Source organism: Neovison vison, chromosome 11 (genome assembly GCF_020171115.1).
Source record: "Neovison vison isolate M4711 chromosome 11, ASM_NN_V1, whole genome shotgun sequence".
Taxonomy (NCBI): Eukaryota; Metazoa; Chordata; class Mammalia; order Carnivora; family Mustelidae; genus Neogale; species Neogale vison.
In genome coordinates, this window is record NC_058101.1 from 147,344,248 (window position 1) to 147,369,730 (window position 25,483).

Here is a 25,483-nt window from a genome sequence, read left to right on the forward strand (position 1 = left end):
GACTTCCATTGGATAGAAAGGCTCCATGTGTTTATAAAGGCAGAGGGAAAAATCTGACCTATCCCCATCAGCAGGCATTTAAAGGCAAGAGCAAACACTGGTCTAGGACCAGGGAAATTTATCTAGCCATCCTCTGGCCTGAATGTAGAGCTCCACCCAAACCACCCCAGAATGATCAGTGTGTTTCTGATCTTAAAGATTTCTAGATAGGGAATGCCATCACTTGGCTTCAGTGTGCTTCTATTTTAATTTTAAATGAGATTCCTAATTAGTGGTCCACAGACCAAGGGACCAACAAGCCCCTGTCCTCTTATGTTCCACTTCAAACAGAATGTCTGTTATGAGATTTTCAATGCAATGGGCTTGATCAGCATTGGTAGTCTCCCTCAACCAATCTATTTTCTAGGTCCCCCTAAAAAGGAGAACCTTGAGATCATTTTGGGGAGCAATTCCAGGAAAAAATGGGGCACTAGAAAGAGTGAAGCAAGTATGAAGGGAAAGCCAACGCCAGGTATCTTGGCCAGCTGGTCATTGCTGTGCACCAGTGGGGTGCAATCCCTCCAGAAACTCTCATGAGAAGCTGTGTAAATGTATCTCAGAATTGACAGCCCAAAGGACAGAAGAAAGAAGGGGTTAGAGTAGCCCCAGAGTGCTAACTGCCTTGCACTTCCAGGTTTGGCCATGATTTAGAATGGCTGAGTAGGTTCCCATGGGCAGCCACAAAGGTGACAAAGAAGCCAATGGTTCAGAACTTCTGTTGGGTCCATGGTCAAAGGAGCGAGACTGATACAAAGCGAAGGTCAAGCAAAGCTTTATTTCCTGCCAAGCATAGAGAATCAGACTGACTGGCTGGGGCCGTGCCTCTTGCCCTCCCTGCCTTACAGACTAACTTTTATAGAGCAAAGGCCATGTGGTTGGGCCTGGTCACACACAGGTGGCAAATGAGATTGTAACACACAGAGAAAGCTGCACAGTCATGCTAGGTCACACATAAGTGACCAATTGAATTACAATTTACCCTAGTAGATATTGGAACTAACCTATCACCTTGGTCAGAATTGGCACCCAAAAGGCAGGACCCACACTCCTTAGTAGCTAGGGAGACAGTATGCATGCTTTACTGATTGGATGTCTCCACGTGACCTGACTCATCCCTGCATTTGGGCTGTTATCTCCACTTGACCTGACCCACCCTTTGTATTTGGGCTTTGTTACCTGGGACTGGTTTCCAGGACTTGTTTTTAAGTAAGTTCCCTGAAGTGGGGGGGGGGGGGGGTGCAGGGTCAGGATGGAGCTGCTCTGGCTAAATAGGCCCTTACACTTCAGGGGCACCCGGTGAAGCTAAGGTCAGGTGCTGTCAATTATACCTGACCATAGCTGGTTACTATGAGTTGGCTTAAGAAGGGGAGTTTGTGAGATGGGGAACAATAGGTATCCAATGAAATTATCACATTGAGCGAGAATGTTGCCATCACTTTGGCCTCTAAACTAAAGTTGGCTATATATCCAACCCACTGAGTTAGCTCAAAGCTCTTCTTCCCGCTGGTTGAAGTTGGGCAGAGCAAAGGACAGCGTTCAGTCATGATGGTACAGAATGGAAGAGGTGGTACTGGAGAAGCAGGTGAAGGCTCTATATGATAGAGTCTGTCCTTGGGGCCTTGCTTTTTGATTTCTGTGATGGAACTGAGCTTTTCTAAGACTCCATGAGGGGGAAGTCACATGATAGACATAGTGGCTGCCCCCCACCCCAGAGAGACTCCTTGACCAGGGTAAGCCACAGGAAAGCCCAAATGAGGCCAGAGAGGAGGCATTCCTCAGCCTTCTGAGGCCAGCCTCAAGCCCAAGCAACAGGTATCCCGGTATCTCTCAATGGTACCAACTTACCCTGAATGGGGACCCAACAAAGGGGTCAGCAGCCAGACCTCAAAGAATAATCAAATGATTACATTAGATTTGCCTGGTGTTGTATTCATACACGTGTCTTTTGTACATATATCTTCCAGGCATCTGGCACTCAACAGGGAAGTATCTGTCCTCATGGAAAACATCTGATTGAAAGTAGAAATAGGGTATGTGTCATCTCTGTTTCTATCTCTAACCCACAACCAGCAGTCCTTTTGCTAGTGGAGGATTGGGCTAAGCATGGACCAATGGATAGTTATATAGATACATAGAATATATATAAAGAATGCATACAGTATATATATATATATATATATATATATATATATATATAAAATGAAGTTATAAGCATAAAAGATATGTATTTATGTAAGAGCATCCAGAAGGAAGGCCATGAATTTTATTATTCTGGGATTCACATTATTAAAAGACAATTTTTTTTCATGTTTCCTTTGTGTTGCTGAAAATAAATACAGGTTGATGAAAGAGTAACGTATGAAAAGAATAATTAAGGGTCAAAGAAATCCCATTAATCAGAATATCCCCCTGCCCATCTTTTTTACAATTAAATAAATGGGCACAGCAATGGGTCATCACCACACTATCAGTCAAGGTCCCATCTCTTTATGGCATCAGACAATAGACCTAGCAGCCACAAGAGCTAACTATGTGGGAGTCTTGGTTACACAAAAAGACCATGTATCTTCCTAAATGGGCAGAATAATAATTTCCTGCTGATGAAGGACTTTACAATTTGGCCTGTCTGCCTGTGAGCAAGGCTAAATTGTATGCATGCATGACTTTGTGTCACGAGATCCTGTCTTTAAATATGAGCCCCTCACATTACCCAGAATCCACTGCTCCCTCATTAGTATTCCCCGCACCTATTCCTCACACACAGAGTGTCTTTCCCAGTTGGCCATATTCTAAAGCAAGTTCAAGTCTGTCCTACTGATCACTTCTCCCCGCCAACCCACCAAACTCCCCTGCATTCTAACCTTGACCGATTTCTCTGCTTCACGTTCATTATTTAATGAGCAACAAATATGTAGGAAGTCATGTGCAAGCAGCTGGTATGAAAGAGAGACACAGAAGATACGTTTCCCAGCTTTGAGGAGTTGCTCAACTAACAGAAGAAATGCACGTTTGAGCAAATGCACTCTAAAACCAGGAAAAATACACATACATTGCTGTGGAAAAACTGAAAAAAGAGTTACGAATCCCAGCCAGGGCGAGACGAGGCTTTATGAGAGACGTAATCCCATGCAAACCACAATCTAAACGACGAGTGGAATTTTCTAGGCAGAAGAAGTGGGGAGGGCATTCCAGATTGAAATAACAGCTTGAGAAAAGGCAAGAAGGTGAGAAATTGCATGGTGGGTTCTGTTGTGCTAGAAGATTATAATGAAACCAAACAAAGCCAGCTTGCACAGGGCTTTAAACACTAGTTAAGGAGACTAAACATCTAAACTACTCCATGGTTAATAAACACTAAGAAAAAAATTTGAGGAGGAGAATGGCATGATTTGACCTTTGTTTTAGGAAGCCAAGTCTAGCAGCACTACAAAAGGAAGACTTGAATGGGAAAAAAAAAAAAGGCAGAGAGATGTGCTCTGTTCAGAACGTCCTAAAGGGAAGTCATCATCTTCTCCCTCAGACCTGTCCCTGCCCCTTAACCACGTATTCCTTAGCTCAATAAGGGCACACCATCCTCCAAATGACCCAAAGTATAACCCTGGGACTCAACTTTGGCCCCTTTTTTCTCTCCCACTCCTTTATCTTCCTCCCTTTCTTTGGCCAGCCAATCCATCAGAGTTGTGTTTATCTGCCAAAGATTTCATGAATCAATCCTGTCTTTCCACGCTTAACGTCCTGGAGCAGGTCCGTGGCATCCTTGCCAGGTGTCTTGCAATAGTTTCCTGTCTGAATGGGACAATTTTGCATAGGAAAGACTGTAAACAACTTATTCCAGAAGGTTCATGATCAGACTTGTGGACACAAAGATGAGAGGTGGAGCCAGCAGACGGCCGATAACATCAGGGGAACAACGGCACCAACAGAACAGCAGCAAAGGCACCAAAAACAGGATATTGGGAGATACCAACTTCACAGTGAAGCAGGAGGAAGTCACTCAGGAGACTAAGAAGAAACCAGCAGAGAAAGCATAGACAAAGGCAACATTGTCAGAGAAGCCAAGGTTAGAGAGACATTTATATGACATTGGACAGAGGGATGAAGTTGGATTTTAGCCTTTGCCAATTTAATGGTCCTCGGTGATCTTTGAGGATGCGGTTTCCGTGATCGGTTGGGCATGGAAACTGAACTTCTATGGGTAAATGAACGAATTGGTGGTGAGGATCTGGTGACATGCAGAAAAGACTGCTCTAGCATTAAGTCAGGTAGTGAGAGAGAAAAAAATCATGTATGCCTGGCCCTTGCCAAAAGATGCCTCATCTTCCCTTCTCTCTCAAGGACATCTCCCCTTTCCCCTTCCCCTACTTCACACACCTTCAAAGAGAAGAAGTGTAAGCTGCTGACATTACAATCCCCAGCCACACTCCACACCAATTTTCCATATCACTTTTGATATAACTCATCCTTTGAAGTGCATGAAGTCTGTCTTCATACCATGCCTGCTACTGCGGGGTCTGCCTGCACCAGCTTCCGTTAGCCCAAAATGTCTGCAGGAAATGGGCTGCCTGGATAAAATTTAGTAGCACTTCTCCTAAATACGAGAGTCTAGAGAAATGCAAAAAAGATGGTCAAGAGATGGAAAGCCAGTCCCCCAGCCCCTCTCTACTTTGGCCAGAATTAGAAAATAAGGATTTCAGTGTGGAAAGACGAAGGCTTAGAAGGGAATATGATAGGCCTCTAAAAAAAAAAACACGATGGATGTGGCCAGAGAACACAGACTTAGTCACCAAATTCCAGAATATTAGACCCAGGGGGTAAATCTTGAAGCTTAAGAGAGGTTGTTTATGTTGGAGCCCTGACTAACTGTCCCTTTCTAAGGTTTTGCAAATCTGACCTTTGTGGAGAGCAATGGATCTCAAATCCTTTTAGGCTGCACACCACTTCTTCAGCTGGGGAAAAAGAGCCACCGCTCCATTATTCTGTCCCTGCTTGTTGTCAGCCTCCTAACAGGAGAAAAATCACCCTCATCAGACCTAATGGAAAGAAAGGTACTAGAGTTTATGAGATAGAAGTGAAATAATCTGTTTCTTATTAAATATCATGAGAAATTTATTAATTCATGCCAGAAACACAAATATAAACATTATCATATTGAAAGCATTTATCCTGAAGGAGACCATCTGGCAGAGCCGCGCAGACCACACTTCGAGAAGCAGAGGGGATGTGTCACCATGGCGGGCTCTTCCATTAAAGCTGCAAGTCCAGAGGAAGTGAAAACTTCAGGGTTTTGAGGGGAAGGCTCTGCAGTAATGACATCTGCTAGATGCGTGTCACGTGTTTCTTGAGAGGTGGGCCTGCATTTACAAGTGTTGTTATATGAAAACCTACATTTTCAAAACAAGGGGTGGATATTATGTCAGAATCTCTCCCTTTAGAAATGGATGCTTTCCTTGGGCACCAAATTGCAGAAGAGTATTGACCTACAAAGGTATAGAGCACAATTGTTGGACATAAAGACTGGACAGAAGATGAAGGAGAATGTAGGAAATCTGAGGAGTTAGGAGACACCATCAATTATAGATTAACCCCAAACTGAAAATACCATACAGTGTCATGAGATTATAGATACATGGTTCTTTCTTTGTGAAATGCAGTCTTAAACACCACACACTGGGGCGGGGGGGGAGGGGAATGGGTGATTCAGTCGGTTAAGCGGTTAAGCATCTGCCTTTGGCTCAAGTCATGATCCCAGGATTCTGGGTTGGAGTCCCGCATTGGGCTCTCTGCTCAGTGGGAAATCTGCTTCTCCCTCTTCCTCTGCCCCTTTCCCCCATGCCTTCTCTCTCTCCCCCTCTCTCTCTCAAAAATAAATAAAATCTTTAAAAATAAAAAACAAAAACAAACAAACAAACAAAAAACCTCACTCTGTCACACTTTTTTGCCGAAGGGCAGGAATACCATAATTTGGAATGTACATCCTCTCTGGAGATGGACAGAGCACTGGGGATGCACAAAGTAGAGAAAACCTTGCATTCCAGAAAAGAAGAAATGCTGATGGCAACTTGAAGAAACACCCAGTTCTCTTCAGGATCCAAGTGAATCCCTTTCACCTGACTGCCCTCTATTTTCATAGGATTCCTGAAGTTGATGTGTGTCTCTTCTGCCTTCAGAGATGCTGTTGTTGGTTGGATACCAGGTCTCCTCTCCCCTTTTCCAAATCTCTCTCCTCTGTGTCCCACATCAACTCCAGTGGGTGCACGTAGAGAATCAATGGAACAAATTCCTCCATCTAGAATAGGGAGGGCTGGAAGACCCTGACCTTGATAGTCTCGGCACTTGAGAGTTCATTCCCATCACCATCTTGCATCCTGCCTGAGACCATCAGGCACCCACCTGCCAATGCTCAATCGCCATATATGGAGTCATCTGAAAAGGGCCACACCACCCATAAAATGGTATTAATATGACACACTGCAGTCCTACTTAGGCATGTCTCAAATTCTAATGGCAATAGCCATATCTAACCCCTTGGAGCTCAGGATCTGTCAGGGGTGGTGGGGCTGCAGCTACTCGAGGTCTCATTACTGTTTGGTTCAGACAGTGAGTCATCCAGATCATACAGGCTACATAAGTTTATTGGCTCTTCATATCAAACACGTTAACGTGTAGATTTAGAAGTGGAAGAAATAGCTGTCCTCAGTGATGACTCCTATAGTCTTCATACTTTTAAAAGTTTAATAACTATTTTTAGTACTGTCTAAGAGGTAAGACGTGCACGGTAAAATGCAAACTGACTCAATGATTAGGTTTCAAGAAGAATAACTTTAATTTTGTTGGCATCTTCTGCCTTTGTTTGCCCAGAGGTGCTGTTCCCTAATCTCTCCTCTATGCCACTCATCAACTCCAAAGGATGGACCAAGAGAATCAATGGAACATTGGAATTCCTTGGTCTAGAGCAGTAGCTTCTTGGGAGGCTGGCAGAGCTTTCCAGATGTTATCCAGGAGTCCTAACCTGCTATTAGCTTGGTCATGTGCTGTCCTCTCTGTCCACATCTATAATCTATTCATGACAGCTCATGCAGTGACTAACTAGATTACAAAAATGAGTGAACAAACTATTTGTCTGTGCTTCTTATAAGCTATTAGCCATTAAAAAATGTTTAAGTAGGTAAATGAACAATGAGGAAGAGAGAGGGAATGAGAGTCAGAGTAACGGCAGGACTTCAGGGCATCTAATTCCATTTCCTCATCATATAAAACAAGAGTCTGTGGTCTGGAGTGGATAGAAGTTAAAGGAAAGAGAAAGACAGAGAGATTGAGAGAAAGAAAGATACTTGCTTAATAATTAGTAATAATAATTGTTCCTATAACTAACCCAATCTTCTGGCTCTGTTTAGCATCAAATCACAGAAAAAACAGTCCCACAGAAAAAGCAGAAACAGCAATTCAAGTCTTAGCTTCCCCATAAAACAAAGAGGGGGATATACTCTTACTGTACATGCAAAATCTTAATCTTCTGAGGACATTTTCTTTACCTTGGTGGCAATGAATCCCTCCAACTCCTACACTTCTCCCTCTCTCTAGAATCTCTTAAAATCCCCCCTCTAATACTCAGTCCACCCTGTCCCTTCCTCCCCTCCTTAGAACTTTAGTATATAGATCCTTGGAACTTTTCTGTTTTTTCCTTACTGACCCACATTCTAGAACTAAAGAAAGACTGGAGCTCTCTGACTGAAAGAGCCTATCAGTCCCAAGGAGGATAAACATTAAAAATGAACTTACACATAGCGATATCATAATAAATCTCCAGTACATCAAGGTGAAAAAGATGTGAAAAATAAAACTCCAAAACATCAAAATGAAAAAGTCATGAAAGGCAAAATAGGATAAGATAGATTACCTATGAAGGAGTGAAATTTAGATCAACCGCAGAAGGTTCAAGAAAATAATGGAACGGCAGCTTAGAAACATTCAGGAAAAATAAATTCAAACTCAAACCTGTATAACAAGCCAAATTCACACTCAAGAGAGAGATTAAATTATATTCTCAGACACACAAGCCCTCAAAATTTATTATCCACAGATACTCTCTAGCAGAGAAAAGAAAGCAAAAGAATAACCTACCAAAGGATATACTCCAGCGAAACAAAATAAGAATATAAAAATTATAAAAGGTAATCAGGTGACAAAGAAGAATGTATTTTTTTTTTTTGTAAGTTAAGCTTTATGTCCAGCATGGGTCCAAACTCATGATCCCAAGATCAAGAGTCACACGCTCTACCAGCTGAGCCAGCCAGGTGCTCCAAATGTACGTGTGTTTAATTTTTGTAATTAAAAGGTTATTTTTGTGGTGGCTGCCACAGTGGGATGGGGGAGAGATGAGCAAAATGAGTGGAATGGGAGGTACAGGTCTGCAGTTATAGAATGAATACATCATGGGGATGAATGATATAGCACAAAGAATACAGTCTGTGGTATTGTAATGGAGACAGTTGGTATGGAGACGAAGGGTAACTACACCTGTGATGAACACAGCATCACATAAAGACTTGTCACATCACTCTTTTGTACACCTGATACTAATGTAACACTGTGTGTCAACTATATCTCAATGAAGAAAGAGTGATTTTTGAAAAGATTGGGGAGAAAGGAAGTTAGAAAACACAATACTTTTTAAAAACTATTACGGAAGTGTAATTTACATACAATGTTATATCAGTTTCAAGTGTACAACATAGTCATTTGGCATTTCTATACATTACTCAGGGCTCACCAGGATAAGTGTTCTCCCCATCTGCAACCACACAAAGTTATTACAGTATTACTGACTATATTCCCTAGGCTGTATTTTTTGTTTCCGTGACTTATTTATTTTATATCTGAAAGTTTGCACCTCTTAATTCTCTTCACCTGATTCACCCATCTCCCTCCCCCCTCCTCTAGCAACAAACCACCAGATTGTTCTCTGTATCTGTCAGTCTGTTTCTGGTTTTTTGTCTCCATTTCATTTCACCTTTGCATCATACGTCATTACAGTTTACAAGACGTTTTCAGATAAATTGTCAGTAGCTAGAACACGGGACCTACAAAAATATGACTTAAGAGACACTGCGTTGGGGCAAACAATACTTCCAATAAAACTTGGAAATGCCCTCTGAGTGTAGAAATGTACCAGTCATCGTGATGACAATGACCGTGGGTCTGCAGAGGGGTGACAAACCTTGGATTCAGCAGGCTGATTGTTTTTTTCACTCTGTCTACCGAGTTGGACTACATTATGAATTGTAGAGAAGGAAATGAATGGAGGTAAGAACTGCAAAATCTCAGACCAGCTGCCTGCACAGCAAAAGGACTCGTCAGATGTCCGGTCCACGGGGTCTGCAGACTCACTCTGCGCAAGAGACCTGCTAATGAAATGTCTTAGCTCCACAAAGGCTTCTAATGAGAGCTTCATGGGACTGTTGCCTATGTCATATGCCATGAGTTTGAGGCTTGGAATCTCTCATTTGAACTTTTTTACGCCATCCCGGTATATGAAAAAAAAAAAAAGCAGCTGCCAAAAAGCAAACATTTTCCTGTCTCTAAAAATAAAATGCTGGCAACACTTCAGGCCTCTGTGCCAAGACCTGGCCCTTCCCAGGATAAACAATAGGTGGCCAAGCTGATCACAGGCAAGCACTGAGCCCCGGAGTGGGCTGGGGGCCAGCCTGGAATGCCTAGGTCAAGCCATGTGCAGCTGTAAAGCGAGAAGCCAAAGATGGCCCGCCCACCACTCCCTCCTCCCCAGCTGATGAAGGACAGCTGCCACCCCCCAGCCAGGGGCCAGGTGTGGCTGAGTGGGGACAGCCTCGGATTACACCAGAAACCTTGACCCAGCAGAGGTCACAGAGCTCCCACTGTCCCCTGCCCCCAGAGCCCCAGGAGGCACAGTGACAGATTTGAGGGCTATGAGAGCCTGTCCAGGGAATGTTCCCTGGGAAGGAAAGTTTCCTAAGGTTCCATCTGCATCCGTCACTCAGGCTTGGGCCCATCACCTGTCAAATGCTCCGCGCCCAGCTGAGAGCCCTCACCTGCTGCAGGGAGGCCCCGCACAAGCACCTGAGCATAAGAATGCTGTAGTAATGGTCGTCAGTCCCTTTCTAACTGCCTCCCAGCTTCCACGCCATTTGTTCAAGCCCTGTGCCTTGTCATTAGGGTTCAAATCTTCCCTGGACAACAAGCTTGGCCTTTGGCTGGGTTGGGGAGTTGAAAAGGGCTAAGAGGGGGTGAGGGGAGGAGAGAGACTAAATATAGCAAATATTTGTGCGCATAATCACTCCATAAACATGCTTCAGTGGAACAGAGTGGAGGACCGACCCAGATGACGGATGTCACTCACCCAAGTGTCACATCATAAATAAAACTGAATGAGCCCATTCTCCTACAGAACCCGAGTGACGCCTGTTCGCACTATAAATATTTATGAAGTCATGGCCCTTAAAAGACTTTCTTTTTCCAGGTAAGTAGACTTTAACAAAAAAGCGGAGCCCGAGCTTTTCTTAACAATTATGGAATGGTCACTGTAGCTTTTCAATGGGCATTCCATGGAAAGGGAAAAGAAAAAGAAGAAAGAAGAAAAGGGAAAATAAGGCCCCGATCTAAGAGGCTACTGCATGGAGATCTCATTTATGCCAGTCAAGACTCATTCTCATTCCAAAAGTGATAGCCTTCTCTGAGGTGGCGGAAACCAGAAGAAGCACTATCGGTCCCCGTTCCACCCAGGCCTGTGTAATGAAGGAGCACAAACACATCCCTGTCCTCCAAGTTCAAACCCCTCCCACTACCTCTGCCGGGAGAGACATTCTCCTTAGAACTCTTAGCCTGTCTCTTAGTAACCAAAAAAATGTACACCTCACCCCATTACTGTGCTTGTGCGCAAAGAATTCCCGGAATGTGCCGATGTGTGCCTGGGTGTCTCTCAGGTGTTTATGTAGAGCAACCCCCCCCCCAATCCTGCTCTTACCCCTGATTGCATTAGTGATAGCACCCACAAACGCTGCTGGAATCCTACCAGCTTTTCCTGCACGCTCTTTGACACACATTACTGCAAAGAGAGCAAACACCCCTTGGGCTTGCAGCAGCTGGGCCACATCCCTGCTCCCCTGAATCACCTGCAGCTCCCAAGCCCTTGTTTCCAGGACAATACAAGCTAATTTTCATGTCGCTTTGCAGCACACACACTACTCATCACTTCAATGCACCAAAACCCTTGCCCAAGTCCAGCAAGCCCTTTTCTTTCCCAGCGAGGACCTTCTGTCCAGGCTTCCTTCCTGCAAACCTCAAGGTGGCCCCTGCTACGTCAGGCTGAATGGGCCCCACAGGGAAAAGGTGAAGAACCTTCTGCTCTAGCCTCCAGGAAGTCCTGTCCCACAAGGAACAAGAGCCTCTGGTTTTATGAAAATGAGTCACAAGCTGCCTTGACCGTGCCTATCTGGGAGGCTAGAGCTGCCATGTATGGTCCGAGCTCTGTGCCACCCACCTCTCCATGTAAGTCGGAGTTCTTTGCCAGGACAGCCTGAGTCATAAAACTCAGCACATTCCTTAAGGGTTGGATAGTCTTTCCTTGTTATTACTTTGCTTTTGTTCTAGGCAGCACCTGGTTTCATTTTAAAAACCCAAATAAAATCTCATGGTCAGGGCTTGGGTGGGGTGGGGAGATAGGAAGGGAAGAAAAAGAGCAAGAAGGGAGTGAAGCCTAGGTTAGGGGAATCAAGAAAGGACTGCAAACCACCACCCCACCACCCCACAGGCGAGACCCAGAGCAGAACAGAGAGGGAAAACTGCAGAGGGGAGAGCAGGAGAAAGAGGATGGAGTACAACTAAAGTGAGTTTGATCAAAGTCCTTCTTGCAGTATGTGACACGGCACTTGATGTCTTGGGCTCCTCGCCAAATTAGGCAACAGTACTGAAAGCCCAGTGACCTCCTCTGAGCCACTATGCTTTCTGAGTCTTCTCAATAAACCAGTAGGCGTATTTTTGATGAATTCTAAGGAACTTTACAATTATAACACTATGATTTTTATGAACCTGTTTCCTCTTCTCTTGGACCACAACCCCCAAATTATGTGTAAGGGAATATTTTCCCACAAGCTAATATTTGTGTGTATGTGTGTGGTTTTGTCTGTGGCAGGTAGTGGAATGGGAGATAACAAAGGATAAGGTGTAGACCCAATCACACAAATGTTGCTGGTCGAACTCAATTTCTGTGGCCAGGTTATTTTGTAAACTCATCTGTAAAGCCGTTAACACAGAGTTTTAGAATTAAAACAGAATTCTAATAATTGGTGTTTCGCATATAGCAAATACTGAATGAATGAATGAGTGAATGATACCCGTTAACATGGAGAATTGTATTTCCTTGGAGTAGTAAAGCATATTAACTGTAGCATAAGACCGGGACCATAGGGTACTGGACTCAGAACTCGAGCAGAGGCTTTTACCTCTCCCTGCCTGAGATTCTCTAAATGAGGCTGGCAAAGGCAAAAATCCTGGAGGTTCCTGAGTGGCTCCAAGGCTGCATTTTCAATGCACGGTTTGGCGAGCTTAATGGAAACCATACGAAGGGATCCCGGGAACCAGACCAGATGGCTTCCTGGGAATGTATTTAGCTTAACCTGGGCTAAAGAACAAAAATAATCACTAGGAGTTTGGGGGTGGGGGTGGGGTGATAGCGATGGTGGTACGACTTTTAATGAATTACCTCTTCTATTCAGCAGGAATCAGCAGAACACGGTCTGGGTAAATGGAAATAAATGGAGCAGGGGCCAGAGGGCGGGGCGGGGCGCGACGTGGGGAGGAAGGGGTAGGAGGCTGGTACTTTTTTAACCACGCAGTTCCTCCTGCCCTCAAAGGACACCAGCCCTTGGGGCCCTTCGCTGCCCGGGACCGCAGCGGGTTCGTTCCCGCGCGCAGCTGGGTTTCCGCGCCGCCGCTCGGGCTGCCGCGCCCCGGCCCCGCCTCCGGCGCGCCGGGCACGGGAGGGCAGCCCGCGGACGGGACGTGGGAGGGAGCGGGGGGCGGAGCGCGGAGGGAGGCGGGGGCAGAGGGCGGGGGAGAGGAAGACCGCGGCGTACGAGGGGCGGGCCGTGGGCGGAGCCTCGGGGCCGCGAGGGCCCCTCCGGGGACGGCCGGGGCGCGAAAGGCCGCGATCTCCCCGCCCCCAGCGCCCGGCCCGCCGCGCCTCGCGTCGCCCCCGCCCCCCACCGACGGCGCGGGCGCATCTGCTCCCCAGCGACGCCCCGGGCTGAGGGAAGGCAGTCGGTGCTAGGCTGCGGCTCTGCGGGGCGAGTGCTCTGAATACAAGAAAGCCTTTCTCACGCCCCTGCGCCCCTCCGCGCCGGGGTCTCCCAGATGGAAGGGACAGGCTCCTCCACGCGGGAGCGCACAGGTCGCGGGGCCACAACACCATTTCTGTGGCTCTTGCGGAGAAGTGTGACTCCCAGGTATTTCCCTTTGAAAAAATCAGTAATGATTATAACGATAACTTTTGTTCCCGCTTCCAAGGCCTGGGGGTGTTTTGGAGCCCGGGAAGGTGTCCCAGAAAGCCAGCCTGTGAAGGTCTGGATGTGAGCGGGCCCGCGCCTACCTCAGAGTCCTTAAGCAAACCGCAGGCCTCCACCTTTGGGACTTGGTTTTGCGACTCAGCTAAGTGACGGTGACGGTCGTCCCAGACCACAAGCGGAGCGCTGGTCACCTTCTGAGTCTTCCGACGAGCCGGCCGGGCTTGCGGAGTCACCCGGTGCGTGCAGCTGGAGGAGAACGGCCCGCTCGTTAGCGCTCGCCCCCCGCAGGGGTCACTCTGTGCGCGAATGACGTGGCCGAGCCCTCAGTCTTAGGCAGGAGCGGGGACTGTCCTGCGTTTTCCTCCGTCTCTGTTAACCTTCCTATCACATACATCGTGTCTGTTAGGAAGGCCAGCCAGTAAGCAGGAGAGAGGGAAAACATGCGGGAACTCTGGAATCCCAAAGGAACTACCACTGCTTCTCTACTGGCCTTGCCTAGCCCTCCCTTCGTGGTTAAGATTCTTTCCCCGGTCTTCCCTGCTATTAGGTTAGGCTGAATTCCCGCGTGCTAATTTCTCTGCTTTCCAGGTTGACAACGTGCGTTTCTTTTTCTTTTTATTTATTTATTTATTTATTTATTTGACAGAGAGAGAGAGAGAGAGAGAGATCACAAGTAGGCAGAGAGGCAGGCAGAGAGAGAGGAGGAAGCAGGCTCCCTGCTGAGCAGAGAGCCGGATGTGGGGGCTCGATTCCAGGACCCTGGGATCATGACCTGAGCCGAAGGCAGAGGCTTTAACCTACTGAGCCACCCAGGTGCCCCGCAACGTGCGTTTCTTGAAGATAAGACCCGGAAATACCGATATTAAGAAGATGGTTACCAAGGCATTAGATTCCAGGCGAATACCTTAAACAGTGAGAATAATCCTTACCGGTTGCTGAACATTTCATTCAATCCCTGCCTGTTGCTGATGGGGGGAGTTTGTGCATTTCACATCTCAGTGCCTGTTCTCCTCCCCCAAGATACAGCACCTCTGAAAATAATTAAGAGTTTGCCTCGTCTAATAAATGAAAGGTCATGATTTATTTTGTGGTTAGAGCCCCAGGCCCAAGGTTTCCCAAACAAGTGCCCCATATTCATTGTGTGGACAGAGTGGGGGGATATGGAGGTGGGGAGAGGGCGACAGGAGCTGGGGGAAGTACTCTCTGCCTGTTGTACCCTAAAAACAAGAGTGGGATGTAATGCCACTAATTTGTCAGGAATCGTTCACTGAAAAGGCTACTGTGAGGTTAGGAAAATCACTTTAGGGGAGGGGGGTGGGTGAAGTACCTCAAAGAGAAAGGCAACTGTTCCCCACAACAGCTGCAGCCACTGGCAATGGAATTGCTTGGCGCCAGTACAGCTCCACGCAGCAAGAGGGATTTATTTATTTAGCAGTAGTTAATGATTCTCCCAAGTAACTCCCAAGAGGCCCAGCTAGCGGCAAATATACTTTCAGGAAATCATCTACCCTTCCTAGAAGGATGCAGCAACCCTACAGTGAAGGGAGGTCCTTGCACCCCCCTCCCCAGCCACATACAATGTATCTTTCAGTAGACTTGCCCAGCTCCAACCGCCCCCCCCAACAAAGAACTCCCTCCACAGCCTGCCACGGCCCTGCCTTCTCATGCTTGCCATGCTCTGTGGGAAACTTATCAACTACTGTAGCAGAAAAGTCAAGAAAAGTGCACAATTTCTGGAAGGCCATCATTCAATGGACTAATTACCTGGCAACCCAGGTGGGTTGTCCAACCCTGCCCCATTAGCTGACTTTATCAGATTAGCTAGTTGGTGCCCATAGACGAGCATTTTTCAAAGTGATATGTTTATACAACCAGGGGCTCTTGTGAAAATGTTAGGTGGTAATTGAGTAACACTTCTTATTTTAATGGTCAGGTTTTTGTTTTGTTTTTTTTCTAATACACATAACTAGAGTACCAAATCCATGGTGTCACAAATATAATTACCTAGGATGAGGCTGGGATTTTTTTCAAGTCAATTTAAAGGTAAATCTTAAAAAGAAAAGGAAGAAGATAGCAAGAATAATTGTAACTTTTATATTAAATGAGGTGAAGTTAGTGGAGTGCTTGCAGAAAACTAGTTTTTATTCCTTTTTTTTTCAACTCATTCTTTAGGAATCTCTGCCAGAACTCTTAAGACATAAAAAGAATTCCATTTTAGCATTCTGTTAAAAAAAAAAAAAAATTACTGGATCTTGAGAAAGTCTGATCAGGCGAGACAAAGCCCCTGCTCTGGAGGGCCATGTGAGGGGGAGCAGAGATGTAGACATTGGATATGGAAGAACAGGCATCTGAGGAGAGTGAGCCCAGGACAGTGGGCACCCAGGGTGGGTCCCAGAAAGGAAGGACAATCTGAGAACTCATTGCCTTTTTTTTTTTTTGCAAGAGGCAGAATCCATCAAATCACTGATAACGCTGATGAAAATTTGGGCAGTAGGAGAGAAATTTCCAATTACCTTAAGCCTCTTTGGGGCTTGTTTCCACAACAAATGGAGAAATCGATACAAGAATGTTCATGATGCTTTGAGAAAGAATGCTCATCAGAACAGTCGACTTTTCTGTTAATCATATGATTATAAGTTTGGGATCACCTTCCTACCAATTCTACTCGTACACACACCACCGTCCTTGCTTCCACACCATGCACACTTACTGACACCACCCCAGGAATCCACTGTTAGGTGACAAGCAAAAACACTCTTACATGCTTCAGAAAGTCTTTCCTTAGTTGATTGTAGTTGATCAGGTTCTTAGATACTGGCTTTTTAATTCTCATACCTAGTAGAAAGAGACAGGCAATGTGTAAGTGCTTGTGATAGTCTACTGTGAGATGACTAAATGAAACTTACTAATATTCCTAAATCACTTTTTTTTATTGTGTTATGTTAGTCATCATACAGTCCATCATTAGTTTTTGATGTAGTGTTCCAAGATTCATTGTTTACGTATAACACCCAGTGTTCCATGCAATCCGTGCCCTTCTTAATACCCAGCATCAGGCTCACCCGTCCCCCCACCTCCCTCCACTCTGAAAACCCTCAGTTTGTTTCTCAGAGTCCACAGTCTCTCATGGTTTATCTCCCCCCCCAACCCCTCCCTTCACTTTTCCTTTCCTTCTCCTAATGTTCTCCATGTTGTTCCTTATGTTCCACAAGTAAGTGAAACCATATGGTAATTGACTCTGCTTGACTTATTTCACTCAGCATAATCTCCTCTAGTCTCATCCATGTTGATGCAAAAGTTGGGTATTCAATCTTTCTGATGGCTGAATAATATCCTATTGTATTATATGGATTCATCTATTGAAGGGCATCTTGGCTCTTTCCACAGTTTGGTGATTGTGGCCATTGCCGCTATGAACACTGGGGTACAATATGGCTTCCCTTTTCACTACATCTGTATCTTTGGGATAAATACCCAGTAGTGCAATTGCCGGGTCATAGGGTAGCTTCTAAGTCACTTTTAATCAATAGTTCCAAACACTCACATCTATATTAACCTCCAGCCCCGCCAACATTTATTACCACCACAACCTTCTCACGTATATGCTCTTTTTCAAAGCTCTTGCTGGCAAATGTCTGTCTGGGATTTCTCCCTCCTCTTATTTCTGCATCCTGCCAACCTTACTGTTAGGAGAGGTACAACAAAGTAACACGGTGCATGGCAGCAGGAAAGAAGCAGAAAAGCAGAAGGCCTTAAATGGCCTCAGACTCTGGAAGGGAGGAAATTATCAGATGAAGACCATAATTAAAGTGAAGGCAGAACATGATTAAAGTGATAGTTTGGGACAGGACTTACATGGTTTTTCATAATTTGGAGATGCTGTAGAAAAATCACCAAACAGAATTTGGTGGACCTATGAAAAAGAGAGATAAAAATAAATACCAACCATCTTTACAACAATAGAAATTTAATAAAACTGCTTTTCCAGTGTTGTGGTTCCTCATTCAAAAGGCAGTTTTTGAGGGACGCCTGGGTGGCTCAGTTGGTTGGACGACTGCCTTCGGCTCAGGGCGTGATCCTGGAGTCCCGGGATCGAGTCCCACATCGGGCTCCCAGCTCCATGGGGAGTCTGCTTCGCTCTCTGACCTTCTCCTCGCTCATGCTCTCTCTCACTGTCTCTCTCTCTCAAATAAATAAATAAAATCTTTAAAAAAAAAAAAAAGGCAGTTTTTGATACTGCTGTCAAAAGCCATTGTAATAACAGACACTAACAGTAGTAGAATAGAAAGACAAAATGGGGAAAATATTGATAAAATAGGATAGGCAAAAGAGTACTATCCTAATATAGAAGTAGCACATACAAATCAATGTGTAAAGCAAGACACCCTAACAGAAATGTGGGCAAAGAAAATGAATATAATCAATCTTCATTATTCATGGATTCCAGGTTTTCCAGTTTTCCTACTCTATAAAATTTATTTGTAACACCAAAGTCATTATATGCAGCATTTTTGAGGGAGGCATTCAAGGACATTCAGAGAGCACAAAACAATTCGAGTCACCTGATATGCATTTTCTCAGTCTTATTTCAGCTCTCCTCTTTAAACAAATGTCCTTTGGGGGAGGCTATATAGGGCCACATTTTCTGCATTTTTATGTGTTTTGTTGGTGATTTCACTGTTTAAAATGGCCCCCAGTGTAGCGCTGACATGCTGTGTGACGTTCCTAAGTGGAAGAAGACTTTGATGTGCTTTATGGAGAAAACACATTTGTTAGATCGGCTTCATTTAGGCCTGAGTTAGAGTGCTGCTGGCTGTAAGTGCAAAGTTAATGAATCAACCAAACTTATGAAATAAGGTATCTTTAAATAGAGACACACATAAACACAAATTTACAGTTGATGAAAATGTTGTGACCAGGGACTCACAGGAGCCTGGCCCTACATTTCTCCTAGGAGCAATGGTCCAGTAATTCAGTGTTAGAAAGGACTTTAGAAAATATAACTATCTCAAATTATGAGAATTGACCATAATCACAAAAGAACTATGAATAACTAATAGAAGACGCTCAAACTCACTAATAAAGAAATTAAAATTAAAAGGAAATTAAAATATCTTTATCCAAGTAGGAAATATTAAAATTATTTTTAAAACCACTGTTAGAGAAAATATAGGAAAACAGCCTCTGTTGAATACTGCTGGTGCACGAGGCCAGTTTTCTAGAAGGCAATTTGGCCATATATCAAAGTTTAAAATAAGCTTAACTCCTGATCCGAGAAGTCTACTTATGAGATAGTACCCTGAGGAGATAATTGTACAATTGCAAAAATTTATATTTAAATTTATTCATCACTGCATTGTTTATAATAGTTGCCAGTTTGAAAAACCTAAATGCCTGGCAATATGAGGGATTTTAAAATTTTGATATATCCAGTCCATGAAATCTTACATATCCATAAAAATGGTAAATATTATTGCTAACACTGAAAGAATATGTTCATGAAAATATTCAGTGATTAAAGCAGATCAGAGGACAGTAGATCCCATCAGTGTATCTTGTGTGTGTGTGTGTGTGTGTGTGTGTGTGCACATGGATGTGTGTGTGCATCTTTGTCTATGCATAAGCATAGGGAGACATTTCTAAGGAAGTTCACTAAAATGTTCATGGTGATTATGCCTGAGGATAGGGAAAGGATTTCAGATACTTTTTACTTTGTCTCTATTTCTCTGTATTATTTGAAAGTTTAAAATCTGACAAAAGGGGGGGCGCCTGGGTGGCTCAGTGGGTTAAGCCACTGCCTTTGGCTCAGGTCATAGTCTCAGGGTCCTGGGATCGAGTCCCGCATCGGGCTCTCTGCTCAGCAGGGGGCCTGCTTCCTCCTCTCTCTCTCTCTGCCTGCCTCTCTGCCTACTTGTGATCTCTCTCTGTCAAATAAATAAATAAAATCTTTAAAAAAAAAATCTGACAAAAGGTGTTTTTGTAACATTTTTTATTATTTTATTTTATTTTTTCAGTTAACAGTTTATAACCCTGGTTGTTTATTTTTTTATCCCCATCACCTAAAAGAAAGTTGCACACACAATAAATAAGCACTCATAAACAAGTGTTTGATGAATAAATAATTCTAAACAACTCCAACTTTGTTTTTTAATAAAATATGCAAGGTACAATGATTTAAGCTCTCTCCATGTAAATGATGGCTGAGAAATTTTGGACTTACCACACTGTGTTTGACATCAGGTGCATTCTTAAAAGAACTGGTTATTTGAGGAAATAGTCCTGCATACATATAAAGAGGAAAAACGAGGATTAAACCCAGTGTTAGGATAAAATCTCTTATACTCCTGATCATACCATACAAATAAATTGTACACATGTGCCTTATTTCCCTTTAGAATTTGACCAACAGAAAAGTAAGAGGTAAAACAAAACTGTGATGAAAAGTTAATTCATAGTAAATACTTTGGAGCTTCTGTGGGTAGAGGTAATTTTTTTTTAATGGTACACGTTTCAGTTTTATTTTAAAAAGAAAACCATACTGATAACAGCTAGGAGACATTGAAATTATATAAGTCTATAATTTAAAAATATTAAAATAACTCAGTTTTACATGTCCTTTGGCTTTCTCAGTGAGGTTTTTCTGAAGACTCAAGTAGCAGATGTGTTTCAGTCTTTGTTAATTTTCTTGAGTTTTAATTCAGCTAAAAATAATTAGCTATGTCCCCTTTCTCAATCTAAAAATAGTTAACCTTTCAAATGCTGCTCTTTTATTTTTAAAGATTTTAGTTTTTTAGAGCAGTTTTAGGTTCACAGCAACACTGAGGAAAAAGATACATAGAGTTTCTAAATACGCCTGTCCCCACACAGGCATAGCCTTCCATCACCAACATCTCCCACCCCCCCAGTGGGACATTTGTTAAAATGCAGGACCCTACACTGACACATCACAATCACCTTTCCCACTACAGTTTACTTGTAGTGCTGTACAATCTATATGTTTGGACAAATGTATAATGACATTTGTCCATCATTAGAGTATCATACAGAATACTTTCACTGCCCTAAAAACCCTTTGTGCTCTGCCTATTCATCCCTCTTCCTTCCCAGCCCCTGGCAACCTCTGATCTTTTTACTGTACCCATGGTTTTGCCTTTTCCAGAATGTCAGGTAGTTGGAATCATATAGTGGGTAGCCTTTCAGATTGGCTTCTTTCACTTAGTAATATGCACATCAGATGCCTCCATGTCTTCCATAGCTTGATAGCTCTTTCTTTTTAGTGCTGAATAAATCTTGCGTTGTCTGGATGTACCACAGTTCATTTATCTATTCACCTATTAAAGAAGGTCTCTCTCTTTCTCTCCGCCACGCCCCCCGCCGTGTGTGTGTGTGTGTGTATTTTTTAAGTAAAAAAAAAATTTTTTTTTAGGAGGTTCCATGCCCAGTGCAAAGCCCAGTGCAGGGCTTGAACTCATGACCCTGAGATCAAGACCTCAGCTGATTTCATGATTGGATGTTTAACCAACTGAGCCACTCGGGTGCCCAGTTATTAGCCATATTTATATCTTTCTTGGTGAGGTGGTTGTTAAAGTCTTTGGCTCATTTTTTAGTCAGTTTTTTGTTTCTTCTTTTTGAGTTTTAAGACTGCTCTGTATATTTAGAATAACAGTTCCTTCCAAAAGTGTCTTTTGCAAATATTTTCTCCCTATCTGTGGCTTCTCATTCTCTTGACATTGTCATGTGCAGAGCAGAAGTTTTTAATTTTAATCAAGTTCATCCTATCTATTATTTCTTTCATGGATCATGCCTTTGGTGTTGTATCTGAAAAGTCATTACCATAGCCAAGGTCATCTAGGTTTTTCCCATGTTATATTCTAGAGTTTTATACTTTTGCATTTACATTTAGGTCCATGATCCATCTTGAGTTAATTTTTGTGAAGGTATAAGGAACATGTCTAGATTTTTTTTTTTCCTTTTGGCATGTGGCTTTTTTTTTTTTTTTTCCGTTTGGCAGTTGTTCCAACAAAATTTTTTGAAAAAGCCCTTTTCTTTATTGCACTGCCTTTGTTCCTCTGTCAAAGATACATTGCCTATATTTATGTGGGTCTATTTCTGGGCCCTCTATTCTGTTATGTTAATCTGTATGTCTATTCTTTTGCCAATACCACATTGTCTTAATTACTGTAGCTTTATTGTAAGTATTGAAGTTCTGTAATGTCAGCCCTCCAACATTGTTCTTGTTCTCCAGTATTGTATTGACCATTCTGTCTCTGCCTTCCCACACAAATTTTAGATTCACTTTGTTGATTTCCACAAAATAACTTTGTGGGGATTAAGTGATTGCACTGAATTTAATTTTAAATTTCACTTGTCCATTGCTGGCATATAAGAAAGCAATCAACTTTTGTTTTTTTATAGATTTTATTTATTTATTTATTTATTTATTTGTCAGAAAGAGATAGAGAAAGCACACAAGCAGGCAGAGAGGCAAGCAGAGGCAGAGAGAGAGGCAGGCTCCCCGCTGAGCAAGAAGCCTGATGTGGGACACGATCCCAGGATCCTGGGATCATGACCTGAGCTGAAGGCAGAGGCTTAACCCACTGAGCCACCCAGGCCTCCCAGCAATCAACTTTTGTTTATTAACCTTGTATCTTGCAACCTTACTATAATCATTTATTATTTCCAAGAGAGGGTTTTTTTTTAAATCATTTAAAAAAATTTTCTTCATAGATAATATCTCATATGTGAACAAAGAGTTTTATTTCTTCCTTTCCAATCTCTATAACTTTCATTTTCTTTTCTTGTCTTACTGCATTAGCTAGTACTTTCAGCATGATGTTGAAAGAAGTGGTGAGAGGAGAACACTATCTGATCTCAGTGGGAAAGCTTTATGTTTCTATTAACTATGATGTTACCTATAGGTTTTTTTGTAGATTTTCTTCATAAGTTGAAGAAGTTCTCTATTCTTGTTTACTGAGACTTTTTTTGTTTTAATCATGAATGGGTGTGGGATTTTGTCAAATGCTTTTTCTGCATCTATTGATATGATCATGTGATTTTTCTTTTTTAGTCTCTTGATATGATGGATTACATCAATTGACTTCTAAATGTTGAACCAACCTTGCATGCCTGGGGTAATCCCACTTGGTCATGGTATAGAATTCTTTGTATACCTTGTTGGATTTATTTGATAATATTTTTTTGAAGAGTTTTACATCTATATTCATGAGATATTTGTCTGTAGTTTTCTTTTTTTGCAGTCTTTGCCTTGCTTTGGCATTACCGTAATCCTGGCTTCACTATATTAGTTAAGAATTATTTCCTCACCTTCAGTCCTCTGAAAGATTGTGAAGGATTGGTATAATTTCTCCCCTAAATGTTTGGTAAAATTCACCAGTGAACCCATCTAGGCCTAGTGCCATCTGCTTGGAAAGGTTGTTAATTACTGATTTAATTTTTTTAATAGATATAAGCCTATTCAGACTGTTTTTTCTTGTGTGAGTTTTGGCAGCTTCTGTCTTCAAGGAAGACATCATTTTAGTTATCAAATTTGGGGGCATAAAGTTATATATAATATTTCTTTATTACTCTTTTAATGTCCATGGGGTCTGTAGCAATGTTTTCTCTTTCACTTCTGATATTAGTAATTAATGTATTCCCCCCCCCTTTAGAAATTCTTCATCTTTTCAAATAATCAGCTTCTGGTTTCCTTAATTTTCTCTTTTGACTTCCTGTTTTCAAGTGTATTGATTTCTGCTCTAATTCTTATGATTTCATCTCCTTATTTTCAGTTTAATTTGCTCTTCTTATTTGAGTTTTCTAATATAGAAATTAGGTTGATTTTAGATTTCTCTTCTTTGCTAATATATGCAATCAATGCTATAAATTTCCCTCCAATCACTGCTTTTATTACGTTACACAAATTGGTAAGTTGTGTTTTTATTTTCACTTAGTTCAAAATATTTCTTTAGCTTTTCCAGATTTCTTCTTTGACTCATGTTACTTAGAAATCTGTTGTTTACTTATTTGGGGACTTTCCTCTTATCCTTCTGTTACTGATTTCTAATTTAATTCCACTGTGGTCTGAGAGCAAATATTCTGATTGCTATTCTCTTAAATTTTAAGGTGTATTTTATTTCCCAGAATGTAGTCTAACTTGGTCCATATTTCATCTGACTTTTAAAAGAATGTGTGTTCCGCCATTGTTGGATGAAGTCATCTAAGTGATGGTGATTATATCTAATTGATTGATATGTTGTTGAATTCAACTATGTCCTTACTACTGTATCTGTCCATTTCTGATAGAGATACGCTGAAGTCTTCAACCATGACAGTGGATTCATCTGTTTCTCCTTACAATTCCATGCTTTTGCCTCATACGTTGGACACTGTGTTGTTAAGCACATGAACATTAAAGATTATTTTATCTTCTTGGAGGATTGACACCTTTATAATTATTATTATTTAGTACCCTTTTTATTCCTGATAAGTTCCCTCTTTTGAAGTCTGAAATTAATATCTCTATTATATAATATATATATTATAAACTATCATATATATATCTAAATTAATATATCTATTCTTGCCTCATTTTTCTTAGTATTAACACAGCATATTTTTCTCCATTCATTTATTTTAATCTATATGTGCCTTTATATTTAAAGTTGGTTTCTTGTAAACAACATATAATTGGGCCTTATTTTTTGATCCGTTGACAATCTCTGTCTACTGATTAGTGTGAACTGATGTTCACAGTGATTTTGATATAACAGAATTAGCATCTACCATATTTGTTACTGTTTTCTATTTGTTGCCCTTGTTCCTTTTTCCTATTTTTGTCTTTCACTCTTTTTCAGGCTTTTGTGGTTTTAACTGAGCATTTTATATGATTCCTTTTTCTCTCCTTTCTTGGCATTTTAATTGCACTTCTTTTTTTTACTTTTTTAATGGTTGCCCTTGAGTTTGCAGTATACATTTACAACTAATCCAAATGCACTTTCAAATAACATTACACCACTTCATGACTAGTACAAGTAGCTTATAATAATAAAATATTCCTAATTACCCTCTCCCATCTCTTGTAGCATTGCTGTCATTCATTTCTCTTATATTTAAGCATAAATAAGTACATATACAATTGACCCTTTAACAGCTTGGTTTTGGATTTCAAAGGCCCACTTATACATGAATTTTTTATAGTACAGTATTATAAGTGTATTTTCTCTTCTTTATGATTTTCTTAATAACATTTTCTTTTTTCTAGCTTATTTTATTGGAAGAATAGTATATAATACCTATAACATACAAAATATGTGTTAATTAGCTGTTTATATTATCAGTGGCTTCCAGTCAACAGCAGACTGTTAGTAGGTAAGTTTTGGGGATCAAAGTTATATGTGGATTTTCTACTGTGCAGGAGGGTCAATACCCCAACCCTTACATTGTTTGAAGTAAGACACATACATGCATAAGATACATACATAAGCCTGCATGGTTGAATACATTGTTATTATTATCATTTTGAACAAACTATTATCTGTTAGATTAAGAATGAGAAAAATAAAAGTTTTTACTTTACCGTTACCTATACCTCCTTCAGTGCTTTTCCTTTCTTTTTATAGATCTGAATTTCTGAACTATTATCTTCCTTCTCTTTATAGAACTTTTAACATTTCTTGCAAGGCAGATCTGCTGGCAACCAATTCCCTAACTTTTTGTTTGTCTGAGAAAGTATTTATTTCTCCTTCATTTGTGAAATATAATTTCACAAGGTACAGAATTCTAGGTTGGTGGGTTTTGTTTTGTTTTGTTTTCTCACAACACCTTAAGTATTTTATGCTCTTCTCTTCTTGCCTCCATAGTTTCTAAGGAGAGTTGGATATAATTCTTATTTCTCTATAGGTAAGATG

At 42.0% G+C, this 25,483-nt stretch overlaps 1 protein-coding gene across 1 annotated transcript in view; it reads right to left on the bottom strand.

Annotated features, from left to right (window-relative positions):
• Nucleotides 1-13,715: 13,715 nt before the first annotated feature.
• Nucleotides 13,716-25,483, bottom strand: part of C11H4orf51 (chromosome 11 C4orf51 homolog) — a 32,426-nt gene continuing 20,658 nt past the window's right edge. The window contains exons 3-6 of the mRNA XM_044268025.1: nucleotides 19,798-19,856; nucleotides 17,433-17,490; nucleotides 16,339-16,412; nucleotides 13,716-13,823 (exon numbers count right to left, since the gene is read on the bottom strand). Of these exons, the coding sequence (XP_044123960.1) occupies nucleotides 13,716-13,823; nucleotides 16,339-16,412; nucleotides 17,433-17,490; nucleotides 19,798-19,856 (299 nt within the window). The remainder of the gene's footprint in view (nucleotides 13,824-16,338; nucleotides 16,413-17,432; nucleotides 17,491-19,797; nucleotides 19,857-25,483) is intronic.